General features: G+C 37.7%; 1 protein-coding gene across 5 annotated transcripts in view; it reads left to right on the top strand.

The window, feature by feature from the left end:
• The first annotated feature begins 904 nt into the window (after positions 1-904).
• SPTB (spectrin beta, erythrocytic) overlaps positions 905-20,877 on the top strand; it is a 138,647-nt gene continuing 118,674 nt past the window's right edge. Inside the window, exons 1-2 of one of the 5 annotated variants that reach the window (XM_087713623.1) lie at positions 905-1,066; positions 19,374-19,460. Coding sequence is in view for 1 of the 5 variants with exons in the window: in XM_087713619.1 (XP_087569745.1) it covers positions 1,470-1,535 (66 nt within the window). In the remaining 4 variants the exon portion in view is untranslated. Of the gene's footprint in view, positions 1,067-1,334; positions 1,536-1,624; positions 1,890-19,373; positions 19,461-20,877 lie in introns of those variants that run through there. The other 4 variants (XM_087713628.1, XM_087713633.1, XM_087713638.1 and 1 more) reach the window with 4 other exon arrangements.

The following is a 20,877-nucleotide window of genomic DNA, read 5'->3' as shown; positions in this document are numbered from 1 at the left end:
GCGCGGTTTAAATCAAAAGAGGCGTCAAGCTATTCCCTTCGCGCGAGGAAAAAGCGGGAAATAAAAGAGCGAAATCCTTTCCCGTTGACGTCTAGCCCAGGACAGCGGGTGGGTGAAGCGGGGACAAGGGCAGTCATGTCACAGGCAGCTTATTTTTGAAGCGCGGGGCTATTTGCAGAGGTTTTTCTCACGAGCTGCCCGGAAGACGCGGGAACTCGAACCCCACAGCCAGCCCCTCACATTGCAGCCCCAAGGTTGGCGGGCAGCTCAAGCGCGCGAGCTACGGGAAGGCGGACACCTTCCCGTCAGTCGCTAACGGAGCGGCGCTCCTCGGCGCGAGAGGCGGGTGCCAAGCTCTGCGTTCTCCCCACCCTCCCTCCCCTCCTCTAGTCCGGACAACAACCGTGTGGTAGAGAAGCCGTCGGAGTGGTTTCAAGAGCCTCACGTTGCCCTACCACGATCCTCCTCCTGCCGCCTCGGTGAACGAGGGAGCTCCGCGTTGCCCGTGAGGGGCCAGCCAGCGCGCCTTCCCCTTCGCCACCCAACCTCCCTCGCTGCCCTATTCCATTTAGGGCTGTGGCTCCCGCAGTTTAAACCCTGGTTTGTTTGTTTGTTTTCCTCCCCCCCGGGGGGCATTTACTCGAGGCAGGAGCTCGAGAGATCAGGCGCCGCTTTAAACTGGGTGTGGCCCGGTTGTTGCCTCTCGACTGCCGGGCATCGTTTGCAGCAGGTAGCGGCGGCGATTGCTGCGCCGGGCATCGCCAGGTGCCGCTGCTGGCGCTGGCCTGGGGGGGCCGCTGTGCTGCATTGCAGGGCAGGCGCTTCCTCCTCCTCCTCCTCCTCCTCCTCCTCCTTTCCCTCCCCCGGAGGGATACGGCTATCTGGGCCGGGCAGCCGAGCTGTCCCCGAGCAGGAATGTCCCTGCTCGGCCAGATAATGTTATTTATACCACCGGCTGGAAGGGCGGGTCCACTCATCGCTCCCAGGACCACCCCGGCCCTCCTGGGGCTCAGTCTCGCCGCTGCTCTGCTATCCCTGCTGCCTCTCCTCTTGCTACTCTAGACAGGTAAGTTGGCAAAAGCTGACCCAGAAAAAGAGCGCTGCTGGACACCTGCGAGAGGGAGTCTTTCAGGTGGCAAGAAGCGCCTCGGCCGGGTGGAGAGTTGGCTTTTCTGAGACTCTTGTTTTGGTGATGGTGGTGGTGGTGGCGCAGGCATCCCTCTCGCCCCCCAGCAGGCTGGGGCAGCCTATTTATAGCAGCGCGCTTGCGTTAGAGGAGAAACACGGCGGGCTAGATAAGATTGTCCGTTCCGAATTCTCTCTCCGAAGAGAGGCAACCGTGGCATCGGCCCAGGAAGGAGGGGGAAAAAGAGTCGGAAGATTCTCGGCTGCTGATTACGTTTGAGGGAAAAGGGTAGAGAGTGAGGCTAAGAAAGAGGGAGTTGAGACATTGAAAAGAAGGCAAAGTTATGAGTTCGTGTGAATCTGCCTCTTGCGAGCCCGAGGGACCGACTGGGCGCATTGTTGGACTATCTGTAAGTTGAGTTCTCAGAAAAGAAACACAATTAATTTGTATCTTAGTTAGCCTTTTTTAAACTCTTGCCTGCACCTCTTTGTCCAGATACTGCATTAGTGGACGGTAAGGTATATAAGGATCGATTATACTTGCAAGAGAGTTTGCCTGTTTAAATTCAACTTGTATTCTTGCTTTTTAAAAACAGACAAAACTCAGCATCTTGGCCTTGTGTTATGTTTACCTGTAGGGAATACATTCTGTCAGAAAGCTCTATTGTTTTTTTTCCTACTATCTCTTGGATTTATCTTTTGTACAATTGCTCCTGGAGTCTATGATCAGTTATGTCAGTGCATATCTGAAATATGGAAAGCAGGTATGTAGATGATGCAATCTCTCTTTTTCTTTTGCCTATTTGTAATATTTCATTCATGGTCTTCAGCAGTGGAATGTCTCATATCTTTGGGCAATCACTAGTTATTGTTAAGACCACACGAAAGAAATGTGTGGATAATATTTTGATCTGATACAAGTGAATGATGAGAACTTTGTGTTATTCAGTTGATGCAAACACAGAGTTTTCTATTGTAACCATTAGTTTATTTGTCAGTTGCTTTCAGGAAAAGTACGTTTACACATGAGATAGGGCACAGAACATCCTGTATCATTAAGTTAATAGTTACATAAAACATGTTAATATGAACCTGTTTCAATATTCCTGCTGGATTGTGTCTGACTGTGTCTATGTATGCATACAGTCTGATTACTTTTGTCTACACAGTATATTGAAATTATTTATTGAATGTGTCAATTTTACGTTTTGTTTATTAGATTTCTGTTTCATTGTTAGTTTGTTTTTACAATATGAATATCTAAAATAAACAAACGAACATCACATTACTCCCTCTTTCCTTCTGAACACTGTTATTTAAAATAGATAGGATCTAAGCTAAATACAGTACAGTAATTATACTGTACTGTATTTCATGACTAATTCATTTTTTATATTTATTATTACCTGTCAGCATGATAATAAATGATGATTCTTTCAAAAGGTTTAAACTGAAATTTTCATTTGGATTGAGTCAAACTAAACTGAAGGTATAAAGACCTGCCTAAAACATGTTTCTTCTCAATATATTGAGAAGACGACAGAAACATAGATATGAGGTGTGTTTTTAGAAATCTTGCTATGCCAATTATGTCATTTACCTTTAACAGGAGATTGCAATGAATATTTGTGCCTGTTAGGCTGTGTTTTTGTTGCTTTTCAGTTTTTCTTGATACAAGCCATCTATATATGATAGCCTTAAAAATCATATTCTCAGGGGTTGTTTTGCTTTGTTCTTTGATGTAGTATCTCAGCAACATCTTTAAAATTTACTGATGGTACCTAGACCATCTTACACTTCTAAGCTCTGTCTACACAATAAATTCCAAGATCTACTTTTAATTCCATCTGTCTTGCACAAGCTACATGAAAAATTCGCTTTGTGTCTTTCATTCATGTTTCTGTTAATTGATCGATATGGAAAATTATTGTTCTTAATCAAAGATTCTGAAACACAATTACTGTACTCTGTGCAATAGGGGATACTATCTTATATAGAGTTAGATGGTTGGTTCAGATAACCCAGTTATTCCCAATATTGATAATGAGACTTGGAGGCTGTTTTCTAAACAGAATTGAGGTGCAAGCTGGTGTACCTTCTTAGATAGGACAGCAAAAATAATGAAGCTAACTTCTTTAAAATACTTACTTATAAGATTTACTTTTGAAAACAAGAGTGCATTGGGATTTTTCTGTATCACCTTAATCTTTTTCTTGCCCTTATTAATCAGAACATAGAATATCTGATTTAGTGAATGTTTGTTTCTAATCCCAATTAATATTTGAGAGTTTAGACACCAGATATAGAACCTGAGGCTTTCTACATCCAAAGGATGTATTCAGTCATTGATCTATCCTTATGCCATATTAACATATTTCATAATCCCAGTAAATTTGAGGCATATTAGGAGATGGGCAATTACAATGTGTTGTATCTTCCAATAATGTTGCTGTGACTGAGAACAGTTTTGGCAGATGTGCAAGATTCAATTTCATTCTTACTGACATTTTCAGTGGAAGGAGTTCTTGATTTTAAGAACTGAGATAGAACCAAGATGGTTTATACATGCCATACTACTTCTTCAAATAGGAGAAGATACCTTGTATTCTTAAATAAAAAAGTATAATTGGGTAGGATAAGTAAGAATCATGTTTGCTTAAAGTTCGTTTATTTTTTTCTCTTGCAGAATATAGGGAGTCACTTTGAACTAGGTACATAGAGTATACTATACATATTCATATATTACTCTATGGTTTGCCAAAATTTCAGGCTAATTTGTAATCTAATAACTCTTAAGTAGTCATGTCAGGAAATGAACTCTGTGAGTTTCTACATGTAAACCATTTTCTGTCCATTATAATATTCTTCTTTCTGCATTTAAATTATTTAGAGCACATACAGGTAATCCTTGGCTTACAACAGTTTATTTAGTGACCATTCAAAGTTACAATGGCACTGAGAAAAATGACTTGGCATTGCTTTTCACACTTATGACCATTGTAGCATCTTCATGGTTACATGATCAAAATTCAGACACTTGAAAACTGGTTCATATTTATGACATTTGTTGTGTCCCAGGGTAATGTGATTATCTTTTGCAACCTTCTGACAAAGTCAATGGGGAAGCCAGATTCACTTAACAACTACGTTTGTTACTAATTTAACAATTATGGCCAGAAAGGTTGTAAAATGGGGCAAAATTCACTTAGCATCTATTTTACTTAACAATAGAAAGTTTGGGCTCAATTGTGATTGTAAGTTGAGGACTACTTAGGTATTGAAATCAGATTAAAACCATATTTTGCGTCTCTTATAGGTTGTGCTCCAAAATATTTTAGCCTTAAACTCTCATACAAATTAAAGGACAATATTCTTTTCTGAGCATAGACTATACTTAGCATGCAATCTGATGCAGTATACAGTATTTCAAACATAGTTGTGATTGAATTTATTCTATTTTATGTGAAAACGTGAGGTTACATTTCTAAAACCAAGATATTTAAAGATATGCACTTGCTTTCCTTTGATTTTGTTATGGGTAAATTTGTGTTTTATTAATTGGGAAAATATGCATATTTCTTTGCATAATATAGTAGCTTTCAATAGCATGATATTTGAAATATTGTTTTTATAATTAGCATAGCAGATTCACTAATTGGAAAGTAAGTTTGTTGTATGGATGAATTTTGAAGATTTGGCAACTAGTGAATTCAACTCTAGGAACTAATACATATGTGATCTGGACCTTAATTTTACTGACAGTGCCATTGTTTTCACAGGTGGGCTTTTCCTTTTGGTTTTGTTTTGTTTTTTTTGAATTTTTACTACCATTTCATTTGGAAGGCATCACTTATGAAAATTAATAAAAGAACAGGCAGATCACTTTTTCAAAAGTTCATTCTAATACAGCATTCTTAATTCGATTGAGAATTATGAAAATTGCACTTTTCCAAGAATTTTGGAGAATATCAGGTTGAGGAAAGTAGTTTTACAATGGTGGGAAATGCAATCTTCTGTTGAAGAATCAGATGTAGAAAAATTAATCTGCTCAGGTTATCATTTTTTCTTCTAAAAATTGGATTACAGATGTGGCTCAGATATTTATTTTCCCCAACTAATCCAATATCTGAAATTTCTGTGCAATGTTTTGTGGACCATGAAGTGTGGGCTATATTTTACTGAAAATGTGATATCTATATTGGCTAAAATGAGAACAAGCAAATACAGTTCCTGTTTTTAAAGAAGAGTGTACAGGAATTGTTATATTATATTGTTGCTTTGTTTAAAGATCAAATTCTTCACTGGATATAAGAACTGGCATTATAAAACAATGTGGAAGCTGACCACAGGAAGCAATAGCTAAAGTAGAGAGAGAATAAACAATAGTGGGGAGAAAGCATCGCAGAGGATTCATGCTTTAAGCTTAAGGTTCTAAAATCTTAACGCACCTACAAATCTTCACATTGGCGAACTCTGGCAATGACATGGATCACAGTGTTAGAGAAGATTTTCTGGTCTGATATAATATTAAGGTACTGGATTTGGACAGGGGGACTCAAATTTAAGTCCAAATTGACCTCACTAGATTACTTTGATTTAAATCTCTCCCATAAGGTTATTTCTAGGATAAAATAGAGGAGCTTTCAGAGGAAAAGTAGGATATAAATTAAACCAATTTTTAAAAGAAAATGAAAATACCCTGAAACTGTCTTGTGAAAAAACAAGAAGCTATTGTTTATTTACTGTTTTTTAATTAATTGCCCAACTAGCTGCTGTCCCAATTAGCAGATTAAATATTCTACTATAACTCATCTTCAAAAAGAAAGCATAGCAAGTATATTAACATAGAACATAATGAGTATTTTAACAAAATACAGAGGCTATTTCTAATTGATTTGATTTAATTGATTCTGTATTGCATAATTGTGGTACTGCGTTCTTACAATTTTATAGAAGGGCCTGGTGATAGTTTTCCAACTGTACCCCTTCAATGTCTTTTTTCATTTTTTTTCCTGTTTCTTGTTTTTATTTTGTGTGTATAATATTATTTCTTAAATAGTACAAATAATATAAGTAGATTAATTGTTGAGTTAAATATTGAGTTGAACTGAGTTAGGGATTGTAAGGACAAATGCTTGATTTCTTCATCTGTCTGAAGTAATTATTTGGAGCCAACATCACTTTAGTCACAAGCTATTCCCTTTATCTGTACAGGAAGTTCTTAGATTACAACTCATTCAACAACTATATAAAGTTATGACAGTGTTGAATGAATGATACTTAAGACTGACTTTGAATATATTTTAATTTTTGGCTCTTTGCACAATTAGAGTGCATAAAAATGGTTGCCCAATGTACTAAGCTTCCACCTTTTGCTAATCAAATATACTTTACTCTCCAAATGTGATTTGCCAAACACATGACAACAATTTTCCCCTCTTTCCTCTTCTCATTTTTCTATATGTTCAAACAAAAATAGATGGCAATTGTCTCTGGGAATAATTAATATAGTCTTGTGTTTGGCTTGATAATCATTAATCATGCATACCTGAAGATTTTATATGAGATTTGACAAAATAATTAGCATGAAAAAAATAATAGTTTTCTTCTGTAAGCAACAATAACATGCCAAAATTGAGACATCTCTGATCAAACTGTAAATTTTAATGAATTCCTAAACATGGCATCTTATACAAATTTGAATGCATATTTATTGTATGAGTGCATATTTATTATTTATATAAGATAAATAATGAATATTAGAGGTGCAGAAGTTTGAATACTATTCCAATTATTACAGTGTTGTTTTGAAAACCTTAACGGTCTTAGTAAGGCTCAAAAAGATAATTAAGTAGAGTTATTCACGAGAGAGTTTGGGAATTGCCCAACCAGGCATAGAGGATGGATCAGGTGGGAAATTAGCTTTGAGTCATTGTGTAGCCACAAGAAATCCAGCCATAAGAACGCCTCCCCGCTAACCTCCATGGAACTTTATCTCTCTGTTTCCAAGGGAAAGCAAGCAGCCTTGGAGTTTCTTGTACTATAAGCAGAGTACAATAAAGTAGTTAGCTTGAACTGTACCCATATGGATTTGATCACTTATGTCTGACAAGAACACAATTTTTCCAGTGAACAAATATTCTAACCTTTCTAATTTCTTGAATTGTGATTTTTCAGTTTTGTTTCAAATAATCATACCAAATGACTGAACATTAGAAAATAGAAATACCGTCATTCATTATTTCAAAGTAGGAGAAGGCTATAAATGTTTCTAGTTAGCAGTTTCAATATGAAAAATAGTATGGAAGTTAGAGAGAAAGAGCTACTGCGTGCCACCTCTGGCATGCGTGCCATAGGTTCGACATCACGGTCTTATATCATTTCAGACAAATCTCTTCTTAAAAACCTTCAGTGATGGAGCTGACACAACTTCTGAAGGCAAACTGTTACACTGATTCATTGTTCTAACAGGAAATTTCTTCTTATTTCTAGCTTGGTTCTCTCCTCAATTAGTTTCCATCCTTTACTTCTTGTTCTGCCATCATGTGCATTGGAGAACAGATAGATCCCCTCTTCTTTGTGGTAGCCCCTTAGATAGTCAAACACTGTCATATTCTCACTCCCATTTCTTCTTTTCATTAAACTGTTGGGAGTCAAGGCAAGATCTGGAAAACCAAGAAAAATCTTTGTGAGTAGTGTTGTCCAAACTAATCAGATCTACAAAACAAAAATCCACAAATCACTGAAAATACTTTCAGAAAAGTTTAGCTGACACTGGGATAATGATCCACAAGCCCACAACAGAGTGTTGCATTGTTGCTTACACAACAATGTTGCACATATGAGAGTTGTGAAAAGGAAACCTTTTCTCCGATCTCATTGTAAAAGTTAGTCATCTATAGTTAAAATAATCCTAGTTTAACATTCATTTATTTAGTGATCAAAGTTATAATGGTAATGAACAAACATATTTTGTTCATGTGAATAAAATTCATTCACTTGGCAACTAGCTTGCATTTATGACTGGTTGAAGCATGTCCCCTCCCCCAGACTTTTCTTGCTCACATATTCCTTCATGTCTCAGTCATGTCCTCCTTCCGCCTTCACCTCCATGCATCGCACCCTTCTTCCACCCTTGGTTTGCATGCACCATGGCTTCATTCCTCCCATCCTTCCTGTGCTCATGTTGTCCCACCATCCTGTGGTACCCCCATTCTCCTTACCTGGGACTCCCACTGTTTCTCACTGCCTAGACTGACATCGATAAGCAATAGTCCCATGATGTTGCAGTTTATGACTGCATTGCTTAGCTAAAGCAATCTTGGTTCCAATTGCCATCATTACTTGAGGACTATCTGCATGCAGAATTAGATCTGAAATATTTTGAAACAAAATGTTTTGGATTGATGAAAATTTGAATTGCTGGCCATTCTGTAGCCATACAAAATACATTTGGAGAAAAAAAAGATGAAACATTTGAAGAAGAGAACCATTGCCAACCATTTTAGGGTTGCTTGTCATCCAGGGCACAGGAAAGATAGAGGAAATGAATGTGCTAAAATCAGTGAAAAAATTAAAGCAGAGTGAGATTAGATATTTCAGCAAGGTAGCTATCTAAAATATTCACCCAAATCAAACATGTAGTACTTATGGTTAATAAAATGTTAAAAGGTTTTGGAATGGTTTTCAGTTTCTGGATTTGATTATATTGAAATTATGTGGGGAAATCTCAAATAGTTCAACTCAGGGAAGAAGTTCTAAGAATATTTCTAAACTAGAAAGAGTCCTAGAAGGGAAAATGGGGGGGAAATCCAAAGCAAAAATAGAAAGACCGTTAGCTGGCTACAGGGAATATTTGGAAACTGTTATTTCTGGCAAAGGAGGTGTTACGAAGTACTGACTAAAAGGATGTATATATTTCTGCACCTGCTGTATTCACTGCTTTCTTATTTTGTATCCGTAAACAACTGTATCTTCTTGCAGTTTCTGTAACAATATTATCTGTTGCTGGCTTGCAGGACGTGTTGCAAATTCACCAGAGTTTTTAGCCAGGCCACTTCAGGGTGACCCAGGATTTCCTTTATGGCTGCCCGAGTGGTCCTGTGGCACACAACCATACCATATTTTTGCCCAATCCTAGCAATCCCTTACTTAGTTCTGTTATTGTCTCTCAAGATGTGGACGTGGGGCTGCAAATCCATCAGCATCAGATGGCTGCACAGAATCTTTAATGCTGTATGGACACAGCTAACAGCACCAAGTGATTGGCAACAAGTAACAATAATTCCACTGTGGAAAAACAAAGGAACAGATAACAATGCACAAGATATTGAGGCATCTCACTCTTGAGCCATATAGGGAAAATATATGACAAGATAATAGAAACAAAGTTAAGAACAGTTATAGAACCATAACTACTGGAAGAACAGATGGGTTTTAGAAAAAATAGAAACTGTACAGGTGCAATTTTTATGCTTAAACAATAATAGAAAATAATATGGAGTACAATAAGAATCTCCTTGTAGCTTTCGTAGACTAAGAGACATTATTATTTGACAGAGTATACAGGAAAATATTATGGCAAACAATGGCTCAGTATGGGGTAAGTGAACATCTTACTGGATTATGAAAAAGTTTATATAATGATTGCAGAAGTTAGAACAAACCAAGAAACATCAGAATCCTTTGCAGTAATATCTGGAGTAAACAGGGATGTGTACTATCATCACTATTATTTATCACGTATATTGACAGCATAAGCAAAGCAGCTAAGCCCAGAAATGGAACTAATATCAGTGAATTACTCTTTTCAGACGATCAGGCACTCATAGCACGTACAGCTGAGGAATTGCAACATCTTCTATCGTTGAACCAAGAATTCAAGGTAAACAACATGAGTATCAACAAAACAGAAGTAATGGAAATCAGTAGAAAAAAGCACACTTTAAACCTAATAATAGAGGGGATAAGCATAAAACAAGTATTAGAGTTCAAATATCTAGGAACAACACTCACTGAAGATGGAAAAATGGATGATGAGATTAACATATGAAGCAGTAAGGCAAAGTATTGGACTAGCTAGTCCATTCCTACAACGTAAGGAAGTTCAGCACAAAGAAGCATCTAATACAAAGCATATGAACCCAATGTTATCAGTGCCAAACATGGACACTTGCAAAAAACATAAACAAAAGTTAGTTTTGAAATGTTTGAGAAAAGCTGCTAGAGTGACCAGAAGGAATAAGATCAGAAATGAGATTATAAGAGAAATAATTGGAAAGAAACTACATATAATATTCTATGTAGGGATTCTATACCATACAAGGCATACAAATAGACAAGAAGACCAAAGAACAGGAGCCAACCCAGAAGATAGAGACATATCAAAGGCATGCTACAACAGCATTGATTAACAGTGATTGAGACTGCCAGAAGTGCAAGAATCAGAACTTTGCATCTCCTCGTCATCTGAAGTGGTAAATGAGGAGGAGGGGAGGGAGGAGGAGGAGGAGAAAGAAGGAGGGCAAGGAGAAGGAGCAGAAGAAATAACTGCTGTACACAATAGTAATATGCATTTAAATTTCCAGAACTTGTGTTTAACTTACCTTGTCCAGATTAGGTAGTATTCATTAAAATATTACATTTTATCGTGGTATGTAAACATTTGCATGCCTTTACAGAATATTTATCCTCATTACCCATTGCAACATTAGAAATATTAATAGAGAGCTAATGAAGTAACTTGACTCATATCACTTCTTTGCCTATTATTATTATTATTATTATTATTATTATTATTATTATTATTATTATACAATTGTATCACAGCGGTCAGTTGGTTACTAGTCGGGCCCCACCCAGGGGCCTAGGACGTCGTAACGTACTTTCGTAATATGCGTGCAGATCCAAGCAGTGCGGCTTTTTGCATTTGACTGATGGTGATTTTGTCAATTTTTAACTGTTTTAAATGTAATTCCAGTGCTTTTGGAATAGCACCCAGTGTGCCAATTACCACTGGAATTACCACTGCTGGTTTGTGCCATAGTCATTGAATTTCAATTTTTAAGTCCTGGTATCTTGCGATTTTTTCATGTTCCTTCTCGGTGACCCTGCTATCACCTGGTATTGCGATGTCTATGATTGTGACCTTATTTTTCTCGGTTCCACCACAAAAGCGCGTAGGACAAAATCGCGCTCGACAAAAGCGCGCTGTGACGTCATCACAGCGCGACGAAAAAGATCGAAAAAATGTAAAAATAAAGCTAAAACCTTCCCCTAACCCCCCCAAACCTAACCCTAAACCTAACCCTAACCCTAACTCTTAACCTAACCCTAAACCTAACCCTAAACCTAACCGTTAAAGTAACGAAAAACGTAACGCTAACCCTTATCCTAACCCTAACGCTAACACTAACGCTCTAAAGCTAACCCTAACCCTTAACCTAACCCTAACCCTAACCCTAACCCTAACCCTAACCCTTACCTTTATGTGAATCGGCTTGCTTTAATTTAATTTTTATTAATTTTTATTTGAATTTTTCGATCTTTTTCGTCGCGCTGTGATGACGTCAAAGGCGCGATTTTGTCGATCGCGCTTTTGCCGTCCGCGCTTTTGACGGGTCACGATTTTTCTCAACCAGTGTGATGTCTGGTGTATTATGCGCCAGTATTTTGTCGGTTTGTATACGGAAATCCCACAAGATCTTGACCATCTGATTTTCGGTGACTTTCAGGCTGATGTTCCCACCAGTTTGTTGCTGTTTTAATATTATAATTTTTGCACAAATTCCAATGGATCATTTGTGCTACTGAATTGTGCCGCAATTTATAATCAGTCTGCCCGATTTTTTTACAGCAGCTGAGTATGTGATCAACAGTTTCATCAGCTTCTTTGCAAAGTCTGCATTTGGCATCATCAGAGGATTTTTCGATTTTGGCCTTAATGGCATTTGTGCGGATAGCTTGTTCTTGCGCAGCCAGGATTAGTGACTCTGTTTCTTTCTTTAATGTACCTGTTGTTGTTGTTGTTGTTGTTATTATTATTATTATTATTATTATTATTATTATTATTATACAATTGTATCACAGCGGCCAGTGGTTTCGCCGGATTTGGCATTGGTTACTAGTCGGGCCCCGTCCAGGGGCCTAGGACGTCGTAACGTATTTTCGTAATATGCGTGCAGATCCAAGCAGTGCGGCTTTTTGCATTTGACTGATGGTGATTTTGTCAATTTTTAACTGTTTTAAATGTAATTCCAGTGCTTTTGGAATAGCACCCAGTGTGCCAATTACCACTGGAATTACCACTGCTGGTTTGTGCCATAGTCGTTGAATTTCGATTTTTAAGTCCTGGTATCTTGCGATTTTTTCATGTTCCTTCTCGGCGACCCTGCTATCACCTGGTATTGCGATGTCTATGATTGTGACCTTATTTTTCTCAACCAGTGTGATGTCTGGTGTATTATGCGCCAGTATTTTGTCGGTTTGTATACGGAAATCCCACAAGATCTTGACCATCTGATTTTCGGTGACTTTTTCAGGCTGATGTTCCCACCAGTTTGTTGCTGTTTTAATATTATAATTTTTGCACAAATTCCAATGGATCATTTGTGCTACTGAATTGTGCCGCAATTTATAGTCAGTCTGCGCGATTTTTTTACAGCAGCTGAGTATGTGATCAACAGTTTCATCAGCTTCTTTGCAAAGTCTGCATTTGGCATCATCAGAGGATTTTTCGATTTTGGCCTTAATGGCATTTGTGCGGATAGCTTGTTCTTGCACAGCCAGGATTAGTGACTCTGTTTCTTTCTTTAATGTACCTGTTTTTAACCATAACCAAGTTTGTTCACTGTCCACTTTATCTTTTATTTTTTCCAGAAATTGACCATGCAGTGCTTTGTTCTGCCAACTCTCCATTCTTGATTTTATCACATCTTTTCTGTATTCTTGTTTTGTCTGTTGGGCCTTCAGTAGATTTTTGTTCTTTACTTTGATTAATAGATGTTCTTGACTTTCTTTTAAATAATCAGCCAGTGCATGTTTTTCCTCTTCAACTGTTTGCTTCACTTGTAATAATCCTCTGCCACCTGATTTTCGGGGCAGATATAGTCTATCAGTATCACCACGTGGATGTAAACTGTAGTGCATTGTCATTAGTTTCCTGGTTTTTCAGTCCAAAAGGTCCAAATCAGCTTGTGTCCAGTTAACTATGCCAGCTGTGTATCTTATAACTGGTATTGCCCAGGTATTTATGGCCTTGATTGTATTTCCACCATTCAATTTAGATTTCAGAATTTTCCTAACTCTGTTGGTGTACTCTCGCCTGACAATAGTTTTTACTTCTCCATGCTTGATGTTATTCAACTGTAGAATGCCTAAGTATTTGTAGGCTTCATTTTCTTTGCATTTAATTAGTTGGCCATTGGGCATTTCAATTCCCTCAGATGCAGTGATTTTGCCCCTTTTTATGGATACAGTGGCGCATTTTTCCATGCCAAACTGCATTGAAATATCGGTGCTGAATACTCGGACTGTATTTGTCAATGATTGGATTTCTATTTCTGACTTTCCATAGAATTTCAAATCATCCATATATAGTAAATACGAAATTCTTTCAGCTTTTTTGGCTGTTTGGTAGCCTAATTTCATTTTTTTTAAGATTACTGATAGTGGGATCATTGCGATGATGAAGAGAAGAGGTGAAAGTGAATCACCCTGGAAAATTCCTCGCTTGATATTAACCATTCCGTAGCTCTCATTCCCTACTGCCAACTCAGTTCTCCATTGTTTCATTGCCTTTTCAGTAAAGGATGTAATATTTTTGCTAATGCCAGTTGTTTCTAAGCATTTTATGATCCAACTATGTGGCAGTGAGTCAAATGCCTTTTTGTAATCAATCCAGACCATATTCAAGTTCGTTTTTCTGTTCTTACAATTTTCTAATATCATTTTATCAATTAGAATCTGATCTTTTGTGCCCCTGCTCCTTCTTTTGTTGCCTTTTTGCTCTACTGGCAAGATGTTGTTTGTTTCCAAATAATCCATCATGTTATCTGCAATAATGCCTGTGAGTAATTTGAAGGTTGTTGGCAAGCATGTTATTGGTCTATAGTTTTCAGGTGTTGTTCCTTTAGTTGGATCTTTCTGAATCAAGTATGTTTTTCCAGTTGTCAACCATTCATCAATTTGGCCCTTTTGTAAAATTTCATTCAGTTGCCTGGCTAATATTGCATGTAAACTGGTCAGATATTTGAGCCAGAAACCATGTAATTGGTCCTTTCCAGGTGATGTCCAATTCTTTACCTTTTTAACTCGATTTTTGATCATCTCAGTTGTTATTTCTAATACTTGCATTTGTTTGTTGCCAATGCTTTTCTCAAAGTCATGTATCCACTTTGCTTCCTTGTTGTAGTCCTTTGCATTTTCCCACAATTCTTTCCAGAATTCAACTGTGGCCTGCTTTTCTGGTTTTTCACTTTTGGTGTCACGATTCACATTAAGACTTTGATAAAAACACCGTTGGTCTGATCGAAATTGCTGATTTTGTTTATATTGGATGATTCGTGCCTCATATCTTTCAATTTTTCTAGCTGTTGCTGTTATCTGCTGTTTTACAATCTCTACAGCTTCATTGATGTTTCTTGTATCCAATCTATATCTTCTGATTAGCCAATCTATGATTTTGTTGTTTTTAAGCCGTTGCTCATGCATATTCTTTAAGTTACTAACATCTGCCCTTAATTTTTTGATTTTTTGTTCTAAACGGATTTTCCACTTTGGCTTTGATGCTTTTTCTGTTGTGTGACTAGGTACTTTAATTTTAATGCCTAGTTCATTAGTGACTATTACAGCTGCGCTGTACATTAACTGGTTTGTTTCCAAGATGGATCCCGGTTCAATTGTTGAAAACAATGCATTAACCATTTTCATGATAGGGGCCAAAATTTTCTTAGGCACAGTTTTTAGTGATGGTAAACGTTGCCTTTCCTCATTAAGCAGAAAATGCTCCATGATCTTATCCTTCAATTCTTTTTGTTTTTGAGTTAGTTCATCAGTTGGTTCAATGATAACTGGTTCTAGTGGTGGTGATGTTATTTCCTCCCCGAGAGCTTCTTCTGGGAGTTCTACTATAGTGTCTTTAGTTGTGTCTTGAATATCAGTTATTTCCGCTTGTGATATTGTTTTTTGGGTTTTGCAATTTGCCTGAATCTCCTCATGTTCAACTTCACTAAACACTTTATTCCGTATAATAAATCGCCTTTGATCTGCTAGTCGTTGTTCACTAACATTTGAATCTGGATATTGTTGTTTCCATAATTCATACATTCGCTTTAAATATCCTCTTTTTTCTGGCTCTGAGTTGTAGTAACAGGCCATTATGGCACGGTTTTCATCTGCACTATATTTTTGTCGTTTTGTTGGCTGGTCCACTTGTAGCCCACTTGTCGACGGATGTCCAGGGACCCCAACATCCGCCGCGGCCCTTGTTGACCCGCGCGACGACCGATGCAGTATGGAATTCTTATTCGTTTTTTTCACCATATTGTATGGGTTGGCGGGGTTTTTTTTACGGGACCAGATGCCAACCTGATCCCAACCTTCCTCCTTTCTCATCCGGGCTTACGACCGGCAACGGCGGAGTTGTTGTTGTTGTTATTATTATTATTATTATTATTATTATTATTATTATTTTGTGATTGTTGGTCTTCCAAAGATTGCATCACTGAAGCTTGCTAAAATTCATTCATTTAAAGGAACAAAAGTAAACATTGAAAAAATATATATTGAACCTCTGATGAATTTATATCCATTTTAAGCTAAAATAAAATCTCCCTGGAATAAAGAGTGAAAAATTCCAACCTCCTTTCTCCAGTGTCATTTCCTTGATACTCCTATTGAACTAATGTCGTCCTAGTGAAAGAAAAGTATTGTGGTCTAACCTGAGACCAAATGTTCAAGTTCAACATTCAGTTTTTCCATGAGTAACCTTAGAACACTTGTGTAGAAGAATCAAATGTAATGCGGAAAAACCTTTGTAGCATTGGGATTCAAGTTTATTCATAAATATGAGCAATCAGGCTTCATATTTAGTGTTAACAAATAATTCTGCAGAATCAAAAATCAGGAGCCATATCACAAAATATTGAGTCCTATCCTTTAATCCATACTTTCCTATCCCTTTAAAGGTGTTTGCAAGTGTGTGTATGTATGTATGTGAGTAAGCAGATATTTAAATTCAGTGATTTATATCAACAGATTATCATATTATAAACATTGTGTAGCGATATTGGCGTAGCAAATGGGGACCACATGTGCTGAATAAACAATCTCTGAAGTTTCCTCTTTGACACTATTAAAAGTGTAACAAGTCCAAGTTCTTTTTTCTAAAGAATCTGTTAATTAATTATCAATATGTAGCAGTACTTGCTAATATCTAGAAGTGAACAAAATAGTTTTTATACTTAAGGTACAGGTTGCAGAGTAGAGAAAACCCATTCTAGATTCACTTAAATGGTAAACATAGAGCACTGTATAATGTTTTCCAGAGGAGGGAGGGAGTGGTCACCTGTGGGTATTCTCAAAGCCTGATTGGTCCAAAGACTGAGAGCAAAGCCTTAAATACTGGTGCCTTCTAATCCTGGCCCAGTTTCTCTCAGTCATCTTCCCTCTCCCATGTTCCCCTGATCAAACATTTTCTGAAGGGGGCGGCTAATCTCCGGCCTCCCCCCATCCACAGGTTCCCCACGTGGGATCTTCCCCTGGTGCTCAGGGCCTTGATGGGAGCCCCATTCGAACCTCTCCTCTCTCATTCATCTACAATTCTTGTCACTGAAGGTGGCTTTCCTGGTGGTGATTACCTCTGCCCGACGTATTTCTGAACTGGGCGCCCTGTCTCCCAGGGATGACCTTTGCCATTTTCACCAGGACAGGGTGGTGCTTCGCCTTGATCCTACCTTCATCCCGAAGGTGAATACTCCCTTTCATAGGGCTCAGGAGATTGTCCTGCCTGACTTTTGCCTGGGCCCGTCCAATGATAGGGAGAGGCTCTGGCATCGGTTGGACGTCCGCCGCGCTCTGTGGATTTACCTCTGGCGGACCGAGGGGATCCGTAGGTCGGAGGCCTTGTTTGTTTCATTCCAGCCGGGGACGCTGGGTTCTAGGATATCCTCGGCCACCATCGGCTGTTGGCTGCGTCAGGCCATTGCGGAGGCTTACGGGGCTTCGGGTCATCCGGTCCCGTTGGGCATCACAGCCCATTCTACCAGGAGTGCCGCAACCACGGCGGCGTGGGCCACAAGGGCCCCGTTTGAGGACATCTGTCGTGCAGCCACTTGGGCTTCTCCGCCGCCTTTCATCTGACGTTATCGTCTGGATGCCTTCGTGTCTGTGGACGCGTTGTTTGGTCGGAGGGTGGCGTCTGATGCTCCCCTTGGGTCCTAGTGGTTTCTTGTTCTCCCTCCCTGGGAGTATAGCTTGGGTATGTCCCACAGGTGACCACTTCCTCCCCTCCTCTTGAAAAAGAACGTTGGTCTTACCTGAATGTGTCTTTTATGAGGACGGGAGGGAGTGGTCACGACCCGCTCTGAGTTGTGTTCCATTGGGGCCAAGGGGAGGGCCCGGGTGGTCCCGGGGGTTTGGTTGTTTTTTTGTTGTTGTTTCAGTTATACCGTTTGACTTCGAGGAAACTGGGCCAGGATTGGAAGGCACCAGTATTTAAGGCTTTGCTCTCAGTCTTTGGACCAATCAGGCTTTGAGAATACCCACAGGTGACCACTCCCTCCCCTCCTCTTAAAAGACACGTTCAGGTAAGACCAACATTCTTTCTAATTGATATCTAATACTGAAAATGGGTAATTTTTTAATGTCCTATTTCATTTTTATTTCCTTGAATATATCATTGACTATATCATTGCATTGGAAAATCACATGTGGTTATTTGTGAACCATAAAATCAGTTTAAACAGCTAATTTTATGTACATTCTGTAGTACGACTTACTTTATTCTGTCTTCTTTTGTAGTCTGCTGTAATAACAACTCTGTAAATCCACCAGTCTTTTTTTTTTAGCGTGCACAAACATTTTCTCAAGGTCAAGATTGTTAACTCTACAAGTAGTTTTTCCAACATATTTGTATCAGAAACCCAGATTCATTGTAGCAGTGCAGCGCAAATCATATTTCTGGTAGCATCTAGATTTTCTCCTAGCCTTTTATCAGCATAAAATCTTTTAACAGTTAATACTTGCATGAATACTTTTAAGTTTTTAAAATTCATTTTATTGTTATTGCTATAATTTACAAAAAGGAAACTTATATGTAGATTGAAAACAACAAAAAGAAAGAACCCACTCACTCTCAAAAAGAGTTTGGGGTTACATAATATTTTTAAGCACAGAAGTTTAAATCCTTCCAAATGTTTAAAATAAAAATAAATAAGCAATAACAAACTTAAATTGAAGCATATATCCTTTGGGATATATGATTTTGGAGTATAATTTAATTAAATAATTTTAGTTATATTTAAAAATGGAAATTATGAAACATTAAATTGTAGTATTTCTGCATTTCCATCTTTGTTGAAATATTTTTAATGCAGATGTGTGCCTTTAAATGCCTGGCAATGCTCCTACAAATCATAATGGAGTAGATTTTGTATAAGGATCTTTTTCTGTCAGACAAACCATCTACTTTCTCTGGGGAAAAGCTCATTTTGCTGGAGAAGCCATATATAGGCAGTTGTAATGTAGTAGCTACTTGTTTGCCATCACAGAAAACCTTTGATTTTCTCCTTTTCACACCTCTATATTAGAGGAAAGTACAATCCAGGGGTTATTTTGTCTTTCTATTTCTTATGATTTTTGCCTCTGGAAAACTGTTTGCAAAACTGCAAACATATTGTATGATGCAATTAATACAGGCAACATTAACCTTAAATACTTTGCTAGTTCACCAGAGGCCAACTTAGCATAGTTCAGTATAGGTGGTTCTTAAAGATAAATAAAATAAAAAATAAATTTTACTAGCTACTAGGTATCTTTCATGACCTTTTTCTCCACAAAGACTGCTCACCCAATAATAGGGTGTCTGAGTCTCCTATTCATTTCTAGGTGACACAAATGGGAGCATAGAAGGGAGCATCCTCTATTATGGCTCTGTTTGGTTGGAATCATTTGCCTACTGAGGGGAGGTTGGCATTTTCCCTGAGGATGTTCAGAAAAGATGTCAAATGAATGTGTTTTTTTTCCCACAGAGATTTTGGAGATTGAATAAGAGATACATTGATTTATGATGTTTTCCCCAGTAACTGACAGCAGGTGCTTAGAGTCATCTGATTGAGGTAACATATATTTCTGAGTAATAGATGAATAAAGATTTTGGATGTGAAATATGAAATAAGAAAAATGGAAGCTCTGAATTTTTTGAGTGGATTATGCATGAAAAGGAAGATTTCCAATCCCTGTTTGTGTGTGTGTGATATTTATTTTATGTAACTATAATCTGTTTCTAATATAAGATGTATATTGTGTGTGATATTTATTTTATGTAACTATAATCTGTTTCTAATATAAGATGTATATTGTGTGTGATATTTATTTTATGTAACTATAATCTATTTTTAGTATAAGATGTATGTGGAACAAGACACTGAAGTCTGTATGCCTTTTGGGGATTATTGAAAGTAGTTTAGAATTACAGTGTCCAATTTGGAATTGGTTTGTTCCTGATATTTTTTTAAATTAGTAATTACCAGATTCCAGTATTAGTTTTGTCCAGTTTTAATACATCCCATTGTCTGCTGAATTAGTATTCACCTTGGCTTTATTCTGTCATCAAGCTGTTCCTTTACATGATGAGTTTATACTGACACTTCCTCACATACATAGAGTGTAGTATTTATATCATAATCTTAGCTGATGCTAAAACCAACCTTGTTTGAGCATAGATGGACAGAAGACCTCCAGGAAATGTTAAGAATATATTTAAAAAAGCAAGCAATAGCAAATATCTGTATTCCTGTTAAGGAAACTCCTGAATTACTTCATGCTGTTACCAGGATTTATGCTCAAATTGAAGGAAATTTATCTTAAAATGTCACTCAGTCAGTGTTGGAGAAATGTAAAGTCTGAGATAATATAAATAATTGGTAAGGATATGGTCATAATCAGTAAGAATGCTACATTTTTAGCAGCCCAGAAGAGAATTATTTAGGATAATGTAGAGACAATTTTTCTTCTTTAACTTTTGTCTGTATGGATTAATTAACTTTGCTATGCTGCTTCATGTCCATGTCTGTCTCTTAATTTTATATGTAGAGCAGCTTGTCCAAGGCCATCCAACAAGTTGTATGGTTGAACAGAGATTAAAACCACTGTATATTCTATTGACCTGATTGTTTTGTCTTGCCTGTAAAAGTAAGAAAAGAACACAGCGGGACGGTATATTCAAATTGATGGAGTATATGCAGAATGTGATTGTGATGCAAGACAATATACTGAGACAACAAGAAGAGATATATTATTGATCCAAACAATGTTGCTAGCATTGCAATGGTCAAAAGTAAAGACATTTCTGAATAATAAAATCTTGAAGCTTGATAATTTTTTTTGTTCAGTAAAAAGCTAACTGGGAGAGAAACATGTCGTTCAGGTGTAAATATTGAAACTCAGCTTTGATTTCAGCAATGAAATTCAATAACAGTTGACAAAATATAGAAAATGAATGCTTGAAGGTCTAATGACAAAGTCATAATCCAA

This window comes from Thamnophis sirtalis, unplaced genomic scaffold, assembly GCF_051295495.1.
Source record: "Thamnophis sirtalis isolate CommonGarterSnake01/CBP01778 unplaced genomic scaffold, rThaSir2_p1.2 scaffold_1, whole genome shotgun sequence".
Classification (NCBI taxonomy): domain Eukaryota; kingdom Metazoa; phylum Chordata; class Lepidosauria; order Squamata; family Natricidae; genus Thamnophis; species Thamnophis sirtalis.
Note: the sequence above shows the minus strand (reverse complement) of the source record. Positions and strands in the feature narration are given on the sequence as shown.